This window comes from Mastigoproctus giganteus, chromosome 10 (assembly GCF_048544385.1).
Source record: "Mastigoproctus giganteus isolate SK-2022 chromosome 10, ASM4854438v1, whole genome shotgun sequence".
Taxonomy (NCBI): domain Eukaryota; kingdom Metazoa; phylum Arthropoda; class Arachnida; order Uropygi; family Thelyphonidae; genus Mastigoproctus; species Mastigoproctus giganteus.
The window spans coordinates 163,156,009-163,173,728 of record NC_143584.1 but is presented as its reverse complement, the minus strand read 5'-3'; the positions used below and the strand labels follow the sequence as shown (position 1 = coordinate 163,173,728).

The following is a 17,720-nucleotide window of genomic DNA, read 5'->3' as shown; positions in this document are numbered from 1 at the left end:
GGCTAAAATAAAACTTCCTGCAATCCAGTCTAAACATTTCCCCCCATAACTTGAATTTATGTACCCTAGTTCTAGCATCATTTATAATCTTGAAAATTTCATCCTCATTAATTTTACTGATGCCTCTCAGAGCCTTAAACACCTCAATCAAATCTCCTGTAAGGTGTCTAGTTTCCAAATTCTGCAACCCATATATTCGAAGTCTTTCTTCATAAGGATGCCCTTTTGCCAATCTCACCAGGCGAGTTACCCATTTTGCACCCTTTCAAGAAGCTCGATGTCTTTCTTTAGGTGCAGTCTCCATACTTGAACACAATATTCCAAGTGTGGTCTAACAAAAGCCTTATATATGGGATTATCATGTCCCTATCTCTACTTGAAAAAGTAGGCTCCTCCGTAGCCAGGTGGGAAGGAGCAGCAGTGCATAGCACACACTTCTTGATTAGACTGGGGTTCGAGCCCGTCACCACCAAATACGGAGGATGCGGAAAGGTCAGGGAATGACCACCGCATATCCCGGAGCAATATGGCCTTAGTTGCTAATGCTCCTAAAAACCAAATAACGAACAAAACAATGCTCAGAGAATTTCATGTTTGACTGTATCGTAACACCCAAGGCCCTTTCCTCCATTACTGGGTTTGGTTGAACTCCACCAAGTGAATAAGTTTTTTTGGGATTACTGTTTCCCAGGTGTTTAATCCACTTTGTTGGATTAAAGCAAAGCTGCCATTTTTCTGTCCATTCCTGAAGTCTATCTAGGTCTCTCTGAAGAAGCTCAGCTTGACAGTGATCAATAACTATTCTACCAAATTTAACATCATCTGCAAATTTAGATATCACACCCTCTATCCCTTCGTTGACGTCGTTTATGAAAATTAAAAACAACAGTGGTCCTAATGCTGATCCTTGGGGAACCCCACTTCTTACATCAACCCAATGTGAGGAATAGCCATTTATCACAACCCTCTGCCTCCTGCCCCGAAGCCATCCTGCTATCCATCTAAGGGTTTTCCCAGTGATTCCAACCTGTTCCAGCTTATAAAGCAACCGCTCATGTGGGACTGAGTCAAAAGCTTTGCTGAAATCTAAATAAACAATGTCGAAATTATTCCTTAAGTCCAAGTCGTGAGTAACCCTTTCAAAATAGCGAACCAGATTTGTTAAACATGATTTTCCCTTTACAAAACCATGCTGAGTATCCTTGAGAATTTCAATTCGATCCAAATGATCCTGAATTCCACCCTTGATCATTGCCTCCATGATTTTCCCTACCACTGAAGTCAGACTGACTGATAATTTCCCACTTCACTCTTAGAGCCACCCTTATGTATGGGAGATACATTTGCACTTTTCCAATCCAAGCAAATCTCCCCAGAGTCTAGTGATGCTCGCATAATTAGCCTCAATGGTTCAATGCACTCGCTTGCTGCCTCTCTTAAGATTATAGGGTATATTCCATCAACTCCAGGAGCCTTACTGGTCTGTAGGCTCAAAAGTTTTTTCATTAAATAATCTTGCGAAATTTCAATATCATTAATTACATATTTTTTAACTTCGCTCCCACAATTTCCCATTGCCACAAAAGGCTTTTCATTTGTAAATATCGATGCAAAATAACTGTTGGGTTCATCTGCAATGGCAGCTGGTGTATTTAATACTATCCCCTTTCCCTTACGTAAAGGTCTGATCTGGTTTGTCCTGCTCTTCTTGGCATTTATATATGTGAAGAATTCCTTATTCCCCCCCCCCCCTTTGCTCTGTTTGCTTGTGATTTCTCATAAACTGCCTTTGCCTGTTGAACCTTTTCTGTGGCTCTATTACGGATCATCTTGTAGCTGTTATAGGCTTCAGTACTTTTTATTGCTCTGTAATCTTTCCATGCCACCTATTTCTGCTCAAGTAATGTGGCAACTTCACTATTCATCCAACTTGGAACCCTCCTCGTGGAGTATTTTTTTTTAATGGTAAATACGCATTCAAGGCATCTGTGATTAATGTTTTAAAAGCATACCACAGTTCAAATGTATTCATTCTCTGTGCGATATCTACCCAGTTAATAGTGGCCATGTAGTACCTTAAGGCATCGTAATTTCCTTTTCTGAAATTAAAACCCATTCCTTTGCCTTTTACTGCTGCTACCTCTCTCATCATCATCCACCGTAGAACTCCGTGATCACTTCCTGCTACTGGTTCCTCTACTGTCAGCTCTGTTATGTCATCTGATTCATGGGTGATGATGAGGTCTAGGATATTCTTTTCTCTAGTACTTTCCCTGACATGTTGATATAAATAACAGTCATCTAGATGATTTAAAAATTTTGTTCCCCATGTTGAGTTTCCTTTCCATTTACTCCAATCAATTAGAGGCAAATTGAAATCATCCATAATAAGACATTGACACTTACTTGCCCATTCCATTTGCATGTAGAGGCTTTTGTTATAATCTTCACAATCACCTGGTCTGTAGATTACTCCTACTTGCATTAGACCTTTGTTTCCAACTATCACACACCATACAGATTCTATACTAGCATGTGAAACGTCTGAATCTGGGAAAGCTATTGTCGCACTCAGGCTGCTTCTGATAAGAAGCATTAACTCACCACCCCTTCCGTCTATCCTATCCTTCCTAAATACATTATACAAGCCGTACTGAAACTCATCATCCCCAATTTCCAGGTGGCACCACGTCTCCTTAAGCCATATTATGTCCACGTTACTTGTTTTAACTAGCAGTTCGAATTCGCCCAATTTATTTACGACACTTTTAACATTACTATATAAACAATTAAGACTTACTGTTCTTGTATATTTAACTACCCTAACACAACCCTTGAAGTTTTTTAGGCTTTCTTCCGTGACATTAGCTACCCGCTCACTTGAAACATTTCTGCCCCCGGTACATCTAGATAATATGTCCAGTTGGGGTAACAGATAAGAACTCTTGAGGTATGTGCAAGAGTTACTTTGACCAATATTATCAGATAAACGCGTGTCAGCAGTTTCCCAGAACCTTTAAGGTATCCTCAATAATACTGGCAAAAACTTTTGCACCACCTTTGTTTAAGTGTATCCTGTCTCTACAAAACAAATTCCTTCTACCTACAAGTGTGGGCCACGCTGATAGAAATTTCCTCCCTAATACTTCAAGTCTTGAGTTAATCCCCAAGGCTTTTAACATATAATCCTTCCTATCGTGTCTGGGCAGAATTGCAGACACAGAGACATTGTGGCCTAGCTCGCGGCATTTCCTCAGCATGGTCCTGTATTTTTCCAACAAATCGTCAGATCGTGTATGTTTAATGTCATTAGCCCCCACATGAATAATAATATTCTCTTTACCCCCTCTTAAAATCTGACAATCTGTTGGTGACATCATTACTAGTTGCTTCCGGCAGACATACCCTGGTTCTACTCCACCTATCCCTATTACAAAAAATATTCCCCGTTTCCCTGACAATGGAGTCTCCTAATAAAACAATGCCCTTTTTAACCAGAGTAGTTTGCACTTGGTTTTTCTGTTTTGAGGCCCGAATCGGGTGTGCATCACTTGGTAGATTGCTGGAGTCTTGAGTCCCTGACGAGCTCCCAGATGCATTATTCTCGAGGGCAAGCACCCTTTTTTTCAGTTACTCAAATTGTTCCATCAGTGCACCAAATTGTAATTTAAGATCAGTGCACTCCTTACATTGATCACAAAGAAAAGAATCCCCAGGTGAGCTATGATTAGTCACCAGGTCAACCTTGGAAAACATTCCACAGGTTCTGCAACAGATTAAATCATGACTCACCCATAAATCGCCATCAGCTATTTCCGTATGAGTCACGATATCCTGTGACGTGTTTAAGGCAGATCTCGTAACTACCATTATAAAATTAGCTAAATATCAATGAAAATTAACTTTAAAAAATTATATCTATAATATTATAAAAATCAAACTGTTACAGGAAAACCTATAACAAAATAATCCAATAATATCTAAATAAATCAAATATTTAAAAGCACTAATCAACAGTAATCCAATCCACTTAACTGAGGAGCCCTGACGAAGCGCGTCCGCTCACCTCGAATGAACTCCTGACACCGACCTCTAGCGCTGCTCACTCGGTAAACAGATGGTAGGTGTTATCAGTCTGGAGCCGAAATCAAACGATGAAATGATTGGTGGTGGGCATGTGTTTTTATGTAAATTGTTTTTATTGTTTTATGGTCATGACCTCCAAAAATGTGTTTTAGAAAAATATCACAAAAGCGTTCAAATTGATTCTTATAATGGGAACATATGATAATGATGGAAGGGTAGTGCAATTTCCATTATAAATATGACCTTTTAGAGAGATAAATAGCTTAGTAATATAGCAAAATTTTCAACTTCCAACTACTTGGAACGAATTACAAAAAAAGGAAACAAAAAAAAATATATATGTTATTGTGTTCACATTACGATATTTTCACGATACCTCCATTTATTCATACAGGATACAAAATATGTTTCCACGATTTTTTTAAGTTTGCACCGGCCAGCAAAAACTTACGTAAAGTTGAATTTCCGTAAGTCGGGCAGTGCCTCCTGTGGTCTTTCATCAAAATTATTTCAGAAGAATTTTGGTGCCAAGAACATGTCAGGTCTTGAGATATTTCTCCACTTGTTCTCAAAACCTGCTCCTGAGCTTACTCCTGTTCTATATCGCCAGGGAGGGTGACAAATCCCTCCCATCCAGTTATCATCCCATTGCACTTACTTCTACTCTTTATAAAGTAATGGAGAAATCCATTAACCACCATATGATCAATGATCACCAATATGGATTTCGTCAATGTCGATCCACTGGCGATATACTGGCTTATGTTACCCATCTACAGATGAATTTAATGGAAAAGTTTAGTGAAACTCAAGCAGTTGCTCTTGATATTTCAAAGGCTTTTGATATGTTTGGCATAAACGTCTTCTAATCAAGCTTCTGTCATATGGATTGCTGACCATTTTTTGCAATTGGGTATCCAGTTTTCTCTCTGACCTCTCATTGCAGTTGATGGCTCTCTAATTTTTTCACTAGTACTGGTGTTTCCCAAAGTTCAGTTCTTTCTCCCACTCCTTTCTTCTTGTATATTAATGATGTACCATAGTTTTTCTGGTCATAGCAAGATTGCATTCTTCCTTCCAATTTGAGAAACCTTGCCCTGCACAAACAGCTTTATCATCTTCAACATCTGCCACCAATTCCTTAAATGCTGACCTTCATTTAATTCTCCAGTGGGGCAAATATAACTTAGTTAATTTCAGTCCTATCTTATAACTCGTAAAAAGAAATCTACTGCCCTATGACATTCAGTGACAATGACACTATGACATTCAGTGATAATCTTCAATGACATTCAGCTTTCTAGACAAAACCACATATCTCTATTAAGGATTACCCTTACTTCTAATCTCTCTCTCTTGGCATAAGAACATCACAAATATCACTTCCTCTGCATCTCAAAACCTGGGTTTTCTCTTTCATTCTTGACATTACTTTTCTTCTAATCAAGTCACTCTGTACAAATCTCAAATCCACCCTACTACTGCTACTATGGAATATTGTTCCCACATCTGGAGTGGTACACCTACAACCTCTCTCAGGCTTCTAGACTCCATTCAAAAGAGAAGTTTGGTTAATTAATTATCCATCTCTTACAGAGTCTCTTCACTTTCCATCCTCCAGATGTTTTGTTGCTGCTACATGCCTTTTCAATAGATACTTCAATGGGAACTGTTCTTCTGAATTGGCATCTACAGTTATTGGCATCCATTTTTTCATCACCGAAAAAAGCAAAAAAAATGCAAGAAAGAAACTATAGATTGGCATCTACAGTTTCTTTCTTGCTTTTTTACCAGTCCAAACACCTGCTGCAACCAATCAACATCCATTTACTGTCCATCTTCAAACTCACAGAACCAACTTTTCTTCTTCCTCATTTAACCCTTCAACTTCTATTTCACATGTATTTCCTGAAAATTATAATCTACAAAAATTCAAGTCTGATGTCAACAAATATCTTCCGTCTTCTCAGTCTTCTCCCACTTGTGGCATAAGTACTATATGTTCTAATACATTTTATGTTTGAGGTTTTCATAAAAAAAAACCTGTGAACAACTGGGACAAAATCATAAAAAATTTAGGATGATTTTAAAAACTATTAAGTTGTTCTCATGTACATTAAAGAAACCAAAATTAGAGATTAGTAAACAATGCATTATGGCTGTGGTTTATGCAAGAAAGAAAGTATGGAATGCCAATCAGCAAACCTATAAAAGCATCATCAAAGCAAAAGCCTTATGCTGCTTCATACATCAAAAGACTGATGATGCAGAAAGTTTTACAACTAGTGATGGTTGTCTTGGATGTTAAAAAAAATGTCATGATAGAAAAAATTCTATCATGACATTTTATGTTAGAAAAAATGGATCATTTTGCTGCTCCCTGCATTTCTTTTCATCTCAGTTGTGAGGAAGATATGAAGGCTATGTTTTTATGACCAGATGTAACATTCTTAATCCAGTCTATACACCAAAAGTGGAATGGAATGTTTAAAGGAGACGGCATAGACAAAAGTTTCTGAGTTCAGTTTTTGAAAAAATAAGAGAAAAATATAGGTCTTATAGAATTATTAAAAGTCCTCAATATCACAGATGCATTTACAGTATAATACTAGCATGGAACAAAATTCCCAGTCCAACATTTACTAAACCTTTGAGAAAACTTTGGCCCAAGGTTGATCACACTAATGAAAGTCCTAAACCACAAAAAGATAATGAAAAAGACTTGGGGGGTATTTGTGCACTCAGATATGAAGTTCTCTAAACAGTGCAGACAGGCTGCCAGGACAACTCATGGGTTTGAATTTTTCCAGTAGGAATAAAGAGGTGATTATCCCATTGTATAAAGCAATGGTTATCCCACATCTTGAGTACTGCATACAAGTCTGGAAGCCTCATTTTAGGAAGGATGTGGATCACTTGGAATGGGTACAGAGGAGAACAAAAAGAGTACTCTTACAAAAGGTTTCAGTTCTGAAAATTGCAGCATCTGTAAACTAGGCACCTGTGAGGGGACCTGATTGAGATATTTAAGGCGTTGAGTGAATTGAGGAAGCTCGTTGCCAATGGTATCCTTCCTTTTGCTCACATGATGGAGACATAACTTCAAACTGAGGAAGGATAGTTTAGGATAGATGTGTAGAAATTTTTCTTCATCCAGTGGGTAGTTGACTGTTGGAATAAACTTCCATCTGGTGCTGTAGAAATGGGTAGTTTGAATAAATTTAAAGAAGAATAGACTAACTGTTAGAGGGAATGAACAGGTGATAAGGAAATATTTTTTTTCTAATGCTTTTAAGTTTGCTTTCTTGCATCATTTGCCCCTACTAATACTAATGTGGTGTTTCATCTAGGAAAAGAAATCTCCAGATAACTTGTAGACTTGGGTAAGGGATAGTTAAATGGTAACTTCATGATGAAATGGATTTAGGACATTACATTAAATTGTGATATTTAGCATGCAGAGTAAACAGTTTGCTAAGAAGGCATGTGGTGTCCTGTAAATGATTTATTGGACCACTGCAAGTAAGGAAAAGGATGTCATTATTCCTCTATATAAGATGATGGTGACTTCACACCTGGAATATTGTATTGAGGCCTGGAGGCTAAAACTAAAAAATGTCTATTTTTTAGGTTTAGCCTCCAGGCTAAAAAACCTTTTGGTCAGAGTGTGGGGGCTTAGAAGTCAGACTGCAAAATTTCACAACTCGACATTCTAGGGAGGATCTGATTGAGAAGTGGCACTCCATGCAGACTTTTGTAGTTGATGTTATATATACGTGAGGTGTTCTTCTTCTGGGACTCATGATTGGCTCTCACTTTCCTTGTGAGGAAAGTGACAGCCAATCATGAGTCCCAGAAGGAGGACACAAGGTTTAATGGTGCAAGGGCTTCAACAGCCATATTGCACTTTCTGTGGAGAAGGAGGTTATAGTTTCATTATACAAGGCCATGGTGAAATCACACTTGGAATATTGTGTTGAGTTAATTATGGAGGCCACATTAGCATTCTTGAAATGGTTCAAAGACTTACTCAATGAGAATAGTAAAGGAATGTCCATATGAGGCGAAATTATTAAAGTATGGTTTATAGAGCTTGGAAACTTTGCATCTTTTTGGGTGAGGGAAAACTGAGAGGAGAGGAAGAAAATTGAATTACAGTGGATTCTTCACATGGGAAGGGAACATAAAAATCATGGGGGGGGGGGCATAAATATATAAACTCTTGTGTGGAAAACAAATAGATTGGGACCTCAGAAAGTTTACTTTTGGTTAGAGTGTTGTCAAACACTAGAATAAATTGCCTTCCTGACTAGTTACAGTTGACAAGGGCTACTGAGTTGTTACCTTCTGGAAGTGGGAAAAGTATTATATACACAATTTTCTTTTAACTGGCTGATGCAGAGAAAGCTTTGTCTTTTAGCCTTTACTAATATTGAAAGGCTGATATTTAAACTGTAATAAATTTTATCAATTATTCTGTTTATAATTTATTCGACAAAGAAGTTCTGTGATGATGAAATATTCTAATTTTATTAATTGTTTACAAATAAGTACAATTAATATAATTGTACTTAATTGCATAGCAAAACGATCAATTGCATTGCTATATGATAAAGTAGGAATGATACATCTTGATCTGTGACAGATAATATGAAGAGAATATATAGCCAACATCACATTGTTGCAAGTTTTTAAAAACAAACTGCAGAACAAATCTAAGTAAATTTTAAAACCACTATCATGTGCCACATTAATGTATCTGCTCAATTTTTTTTTTTTTTTTATTTAATACATATACTCATTTTTTAATCTCCACCTTTCATAACAATAAAATTGTCTAAAATTCATAATAGTTATTTTAGATAAACCTTTTTACAAAACTTATTTCCATTTTAAAATTTCTGTTTTGTATATTTTAGGCTTCTCGAGATCCTCGTATTAGATTGGAACAGCAACTTCGTGAAGCAGGATTACTTAATTCTGAATATGCTCGCCATGTCCTTCAGAAGATGAAACCACTGAAGGAACCAAGGCGTGACACAGTGTCTTCTTTATTCCCAGTAAATGATAAGTGAGATTTACTGACTTGAGAGGTTGTGGTTTTAAATGGTATACAATCTTTTGAGATATGCAGGTATTGTCTTTATTCTCTTCCTTGTATTAAAGGAATATGTGCAGTTTTAAGGAATGTATATATTGTACAAGATTTTAGGTGTGTTAGGAAGAGAGGTGTTGGTTGATGTATGCTTTTGTCTGTTTAAAAGCATTTATAAACATGTTATAGCTAGAATCTCCACCGCGTGCATTCCATACATGAAAAGTTATTTTCTCTTCAGGTTTGTTTATTTAACATTCCTGTAAGAATTAATCATTCCATAGTATTACCCTATCCATTCAGTGTTTTTAAGAATTGAAGAGAAAATACTTGTGAAATTTTATCTCCTTGAAAGTATAAAAGATATTAGGTCACTTTGTAAAATACGAATTGAAAATTACCAAAATTGACTGATTTTATCAGTTGAAATTGTTTCAGTAATTTTATAAATTAATAGTTTTAAAGTAAGGATTTTTCTCTTCAGCATAGCTTCTACAATAATATAAAATTTATTTCTGAGTAGTATTAAAACTGATTCGGACATTCTTGAAACAATTTTTATATGTACTTTTTAAATATTTTTCATACAGTGAAAAGGACCTGTGAAAATATATATATTATATATATATATTTACTAAGCCACACTGATGGACATATTTTTATATTGCTCCCATTCTAATTCTAGCTTATGTGTTTGTGTATATATATGTGTGTGAATTATAGCTTGTATTGTCATCACTGCAAATAAAGAAAATGAAACATGTGAATCATTTTTTAATGAGTATATGCTGCTGTGCATATAACGTGACATCAAGTGAAGTTTTCTTTCCCCCCTATCCCTCCATGTATATAGTAACATCATTACAGTTTGTATTTCTTCACCGCTATTTATTGAACGTTGCATGAATTTCTGTGTAAAGGTTTTTATATTTGCTGTATATATTACCTTTAATATTTTTACTATCCTGTTAAGGTTTATTTACAAGCACATAATTATATATGTATATTTATATTGATTTTAATCTGTAAAAGATTAAACAAAAAATGCAATGCATATTTTAATTGTTCCTCAAAAGCTATTGTTAATTTCACTCTTTGTGATTGTTAAGAAATCTAGTCAAGATATGTGCATGTATATATAAAAGATGTATCAGAGAGACAAAAATAATATATGTATACTTGCAAAGAAACCGATAAAGAGATTTGGATTTGATGTATCTAACAAGTTAGAAGAAACATTGGGCAGAACTCTCACTGCCAAAATGGTGTTTTTTGTTTTTGTAAGAAATTAACTTACATCAAAGAAGCTGCCATCTGTGTACAGTCTTTGAGATAATCTTCTGCATTATGTAATTGGCTCATAATTCTATTTATCTTGTTTAGATATTCATATGACTTCATACAGTTGTATTGTCTTCTCTTATATTAGCTGACAATCATACATCTTTGTGTAGAATGCTACAGTTTATGATCATTTTACTTAAACATTTTAGAGCTTCTTTGAATAGGTCATCATATTTATTTACAAATGAAAAGACTAGACTGATTACCAAAATAGCATGGTGCCTTCCAGACTATACTGAACTGCCTTCACATTAATAAACATGATCACATTTAGTTTTTTTTTTTAATAGTCATGGGTAAATTGTACTGGAAAGCAGTGTTTTTTTGTTGTTTCTTCCTATAAAGTGTTTGAAATTACATCTCATTATTGTAGTGTAGTGAATTTAATTTGTTAAATTAAATTCACAACAAAAATTAACTTACAAGCTGTTAAAACAGCTTGTAAGTTAATTTTTAGGTAACATGCAGCACATGTTCAATAATTACTATGCGCTGATAAGACACTGCTAAATTGCTTTATGCTAATTAAGTTGAATTCAGTAAAGAATTCAGTTGTCTAAAAAATCTTATAAGTGGAGGTTATTATAAATACTATATAAGGAGCAGTTTTTCAGTAAAAGCGTTAAAAGATATGATAATCACAGTTTGATTTATTTAAATCTGGAAGGAATGTATTGATTTTAAGTAGCTGCAAAGTTATGCACATTAGTTTTAGGGTGCCAAAAATCAGATAATAATAATAGAGCGAAAAGTCTAAAAATGTAACATTAATCCTGCAAGCAAAAGTAATGAAAAAAAAAGGAAGCAGAGAAAATTAAATGTCATAAATAAGATTAGTTTTAGTAACTGTTAATATATATTTTGCCATATTGTCTCTGCCATTGAGAGTAATACCTTGCAGCTGAAATTTGGAACACTGCTGGTTTGGGGAAATTAGATTAGGTAGTATCATTGTGATTGTTTTTTCTTATTGGTCCTCACCAAGAAAAATAAATAGCTAAAGAACAAACATGTCAAGTTAAATTTCATGAATATTATTGTATGTCAAGTAAGGATATTGAAAGACCATCAGATACTGTCACAATAACGCAATATTCTAATTGTTCAAATTTAAATATGCCCAGATGAACAGTTTTATGCACACCTTCAAAGGTTGCTCTTGTTGAATTGAGATAATTTTATGGAGATAAGCAGTGGATTGCTAATTTATTATAACATATTCCTATATGAAAAGTAGTTATTTGTAAAAGAATTTATATCATCTCTACCTCACTACCTCATATAAGTTCAGAACGTATTGCGTTTTTCATCAGGCCCACTAAGAATTGTTTCATGTTAATTTAAGGAGCAATTGACCTGTGTAAATTAACAGTTAATACACTGCATTTTGAATTGATTGAAGAAATCAAAATTTCTCCTTTCTTTCTTTATGTTTGGTAAACTCTGTAAATTTAAGGTATTCCATTTCATAGAAAAAAAACTTTTTTTTAAAAGCAGATATGCTTTAAGTTTTTTGTGATTACAATTTACCCATGACAGTTTATATTTACTGATGTAATCAGTTTTCATAATATCATGTGCTGCATATGCAATGCACTTCTTTCCCTGTAATATTTCTCTACCTGTATTAATGTAATTAATGCAGAAATATATTAGTATCTTCATACTTTCTTTTTATGGAAAAAAAAGATTGAGCTGTTTGTAAATTGAAAAGCACCACTTCACAAATGCAACAATGTTAAAATCTATTTTCATACATGCACTTTGTTATATTGATAATAATCTTAAGTTGTAACCAAGGTTGCTTCTCTTGTGATGTAGAACTTATTATTCAACCATTAAAAGCATTGATTATAGTTTAGAAGATTAAATTATCATTGTTGATGGTGCTGCTTGTAGTTGTAGTTTTGGAACATAAAAGCAATAACCTAGTCTACCACTTATGGGTGGCTGTGCTTATTTGAAGATAATGAATATCTCAGGCAAGTTGAAATGAAGCATTATTTGTATTCACTAGCCAAGAAGAAATTTGAGAATACTTTTATAATTGTGATGAGGTAGTATTTGGGATGACATTTTGTTTTGAATATCCTTTCAGCTTTACTTTTTTAAGATATGTAAATAAAAATTTACCATATTTCTTAATATGTTGCAATATTAGCAATATATATATATATATCTCCACTTCTCCTTCCAAGTTTCAGATGAAATAAGTGAGAAACACCAGTTGTCAATCAAATTCTGATATTTTCATTTCTCCAAAGTGTATAAAATATATTGTATCATAATAACACATAAAAAAAAAGATATTTGTGTGTATGTATATACATAACTTTGAGTTTGCCTTGATTCATTTAGCCTAATTTAATGAAATTTTTTATAAAAATTTTCTTTTCCTAAATTTATTCTGTAAGAAGTTTTTTCTCTGCTGAGAGGCTATCTTAAGTTTCATGCCTAGCATTGCTTACTGTTTCTTTTCCATCGTGTAATGCCAACTGTGCTCAGTTGATATATCTAAAAGTCAGGAAATTAACAGTATGCAAATATAAAAACTTGAATATGTTTTGAGTGAATATGAATTGATAAAATTCAAATCAGTTCTAATAAATTAATTTGAATTATAATAGGACAGAATTAATTTTTATAATTTAAAATAGTTTAAAAATTATTTAATAGGATACAATGTTTCGTGTTTTTAAATAATTATAAATTATTTTAATATTATTTTTTAAAAAATTCATTTTAAAAATCAGTAATGTGCACTAGAAAAATCAGCAATTTTTCAGCATATATACTTGCTCCTAGCTGGTTAGCCTGTACGGAGTTGATTCTAATTGGTAATAAAATTATGATAATAACAATAAATAATTTTTAAAAATTTTGGCTGTTGTCAAAAACTGCTGTTTTCATAGCTGTGTCTTAAATTATACTAGCAAAATGACAACAGTAAGAGGGTGAAATCTATTTTCCAAATTATCTCTATGGATTGGAGGGGTGGGGAAACTCTAACTTGCTTTGATTATTAAATCAATAACATTTTCAGTATATCCTGCAAAGTTGGCCAGTGTTGCATTTACATTTGATTGCTCTAGTTTGGTCACTTCTTATTAATGGATCTCCTGTTGTTAAGTCTGTTGGCTTTATTCCAGTAATTGCCATACTGGAATATTGCTAAAATACGAGCAATAAGTTTTCTTTATACAAAGTATTATTGAAGATTTCTAAGAATCTTAGATACATCTTTGATTTATGTGGATAATTTGAGCACAGTTTTAGCCTTTCCTAAAACGTATCCAGTGAAGACCCTTATGTATTACAGTGATAGTTTCAATAAGACTTGAATTACTTCATCTTTTCATATGGAATTTAGACTGCTTTTCCCTTCTAATATTGGTAATTTTTATATATATATATATATCATACATGAAGTATTAGGAAAAATATTTTCCTGCCTTTTCAGCAAATCACATTTTTGTATATTTTACAAAATAATCTCTTCTGTAGTAAAATATTTTCTTAACAAGTTGGAGCTCCATTTTCTCTCATACCATCCCTCTCCTGTTTATATGGTTGAAATGGAGAGAAAATTCAGGATGCAGAAATACAACAATAAAAAAACTATCTTCTGCTTTCTTTGTTTATTATGGCCTTGAGCAAACTTTTATGGCTTGATTGCAGAGTTTTGTTACTCAATGAGAAATTAAGCTGTAAGAGTGGCAGGATAGCTTTGCTTCATGTTTGCTTATTACTAATTAAAATTTGAATCTTTATCTGGAAAATTGTGGTTGTTAGCTGATGATTCTTAACATAAGTTGGTCCATAATTACTTAAGCAGAAAAGTTTGCCAGAGGCATTAAGGCAGTGAAAGCAGGAAGGTATAAAATTTTTGGTCCTCTATAGTCATAAAATACTTATTTTGCTTCTACTAGTATCCACAAAACATAGAAAATGCAATGTATTTATATATAATTTAAATGTTTTGATAGTTCCATACTGTTTTAACTACCTGAATGTCCAATGCAACTATGATTATCTTATGCTTTTAAATTTTTGAATATTCATGTTATCAACAAAATTCACTTCCATTTCCAGAGATTATAATAGCAACACTCTGATTTTAAAATACAAGTATCCTCTATTGCATTTAAATAAAAAGAAATACACAAATAGCTGATATCCAAATACACATTGTCAAAAATACAAAGTCACATGAGTTTACAAATGATGCAAAGTTAAAAATAAAATCCCAAAATTACTAAATCAGTTGGAATTCCTCATTCAGTGAGTAAATTTTTGAAAAATCTAATATATAGAGTAACAGAAATCCTTTTCACTTTTGACACATTTTTGTTTCACCACTGATTACAGTTAAAATAGCATAACTTAATATTCATTTAACCCTTGTGGATTTTTTATAAGACACTTAGGTATACACAAAACTGATGGTGATGCCCAGTAACTGTTAGTTATATGTATACAAAAATTTTAAATATTTTGCTGCCTCATATCTTTATAGTCCATCCAACAATCCCATTGAAGTAGATCATACAAAAAATAAAATATACCCAAGCCATCCTTTGGATGGTCTGAGTTTGAAGAAGCCAATGTTAGTACAATAACATGGTATTTGAGGAAGACCACTGTTAGAAGAGGAGGTAACTAAAACAAGGTGAATATTTTTCACCCTCCATGGAATGATTTGAGATGTGTCAGGCTGTTAGCTTTTTGTTATTGTAAATCATAGAAGCTAACAGCCTGACACATTTGTACTTAATGGTTGAAAAAAAGCTGTTCATACATAAATAAGCAAGCCTCAGAGGAATGGCTGCATAACATTTGCCAACTAAGTTGAAGAGCAGTTGCCTGTTTGATAAGTAATATTAAAACTAGTGATTTTAAGGCTCTGCCAAACAGGAGCATACTTTGACAGTTAATCATTCTATAATGTAATAGCAATAATGATAAAAAAATTAAACAGGTAGTGTATGAACATATTACTTATCTATAAATTAGCATTAATATCTTTACATTTAGCATTAATATCTTTACATTAATAAAAAATGGGAATATTATTGTATTTTCTCAAAATTGAGAAAATACAGTGATTTGAGAAATCCATAAATTAAATGAGTGAAGTAAAGGTCAGTTGACACTTCCACTTAACGTTCAGTGCCTATACAATCATTTATTTATTTATTAGAAGTTCTGTTTTGAAGGTTGTGATATAAAAATCTTAAAACTATCATAATGCTTGTTTAAACATCTTAATGCTTGTTTACTTAGCAAAAATTGTTAAATTGTCTTGAATTGAACAAGAGAACTCTGTATTTTCAATTCCTCTGTAGACATCATTCCACAAGGTTTTGGAGTGATTAGACCAGAAAAACGTGTTTAATTCATGTTTTGTTTATAGTCGGTAAAAAAAAAAAAAAGTGTATTGTGTGAAAAATGTAAGATGTATAAAAAAAAAATACTCAGTTTGTATTTAAAAAAAAAAAAAGAAAAAAAACATACAGAAAAAGCAGTCAGATAAAGCTAAATTATGAACAACTGTTTGAAGAATTCTAGATGTGTTTAATCTTAACGTTGGGTCATGGCACCATTGGCCATTTGGGTAGTTAATAGCCACTTTTTGTTTTTGATAATCTGTATTGAAAGTGACCATTATAATATTCTTCATACACCTCTTTTAAATCAAATTTCCCAAACACTTTTCTCATCCAAGAAAAAAGTATACTCATACATATACATGCCAAATCCAGGTAAAATTACAGCATAGCATATGATGTTGTAATGTGTTTTTACATGTTATTGGACTTGGTGTATACATGCTGGCTAACTAAAAAAAAGAACATTTCAACTTGCATTATTGTGGTTTCAAGCAATGAATGTGTAATTAAGGCTTCCAAAAGTGATGTACAATCAAAATTTTAAAACTGTTATTCTGCTGTTAATAATAGATAATAAACCTTCTATATATATTTGTGATAACTGTACACTGTAAATAATTCAGTAGCACTTTACACATGTGGTGAGAACATTATATATAAATCTGGCATGCTTCATTTTTATAATCATTATGTAATGTCTTGATTTAATTATTCCACCTCATTATGCTTTCTGTAATACATTTAAAAAGGGATTATTCATTCAGATATTCTATATCAATAGGCAGAATATCTTTCTCTTCCTGTATTGCATTAAACTTGTTCACATTACGACCTGTTAACAGTGCTCAGTGGATTAAATTAGTTTGTCTACATAGCTCAAATTATAACTTTCATTCATGGAATTTAGCCAAAAAAGAAATATTTAAGTTATTTAATATTTGTTACACTTGTGGTTTAAATGAATTTAAATTAGCTAATTATATAATATGAAATTGAGAAAGATTTCATTCCTGTTGTTTAACTCCATCTGATTACATTATTTTATTAATTAATGCTTCATTTAATTTATTTCTTATAACAAGTTGTAATTAAGATCTGAAAGACACTCTTTCCATAATGGACTTCTGAACAGCTTTCTATGTCTAATGTGGATTATTCTGTTGTGTTATATCTACTGAATCATTAAATTTTAAATATACAATTATTTCTGTAATAATTCATGGAGCAATTTTTACAAAAGGCATTTCCTTTTGTACTGGATCAGTTTTTACAAAAGGCATTTCCTGAGTAAAAGCAATTTCTGATTATATAATGCTCTACATTTGAAGCATTCTATGCAATATAAAAGTATATTTAGAAATTCTGCTAGTAATAAAAACATTAAATCAATACTTAATTACCTTTAGATCTATTCTTATGGAATGAAGACATGAATGATTAATAGCAACACAGAGCTCACAGGATATTTAATGATTTATCAAATCTACATTTCTCCCTATTTTTCCTATTACATTATGTAGCATATAGCAATAATAGAACAGCAACAAAATTCACATTGTAGCAATGATCCTGCTACACTTCCTCAGTGGACAACAAATAAAAATTAATAATAAAAAACTATACCTACAAATATGAGATATTCTTTCAGATCTAACAACTTTTCACTGTTAGATCTAATACTTATGCACATGCAGAAGATTACTGGCATCAGAAGCAAAAAAAAAAAAAAAAACCACAGAACTGTACTATTAAGTTGGCAGTATTATAAAATTTGTTTCTATGTAAGAATTTGTACTTATAACATA

At 32.8% G+C, this 17,720-nt stretch overlaps 1 protein-coding gene across 1 annotated transcript in view; it reads left to right on the top strand.

Moving 5' to 3' along the window:
- The window catches only part of LOC150079441 (coiled-coil domain-containing protein 148-like), a 182,551-nt gene that overhangs the window by 152,907 nt on the left and 11,924 nt on the right, over positions 1–17,720 (top strand). Inside the window, exon 10 of the mRNA XM_090383071.1 lies at positions 9,006–9,157. Within this exon, the coding sequence (XP_090239197.1) occupies positions 9,006–9,157 (152 nt within the window). The remainder of the gene's footprint in view (positions 1–9,005; positions 9,158–17,720) is intronic.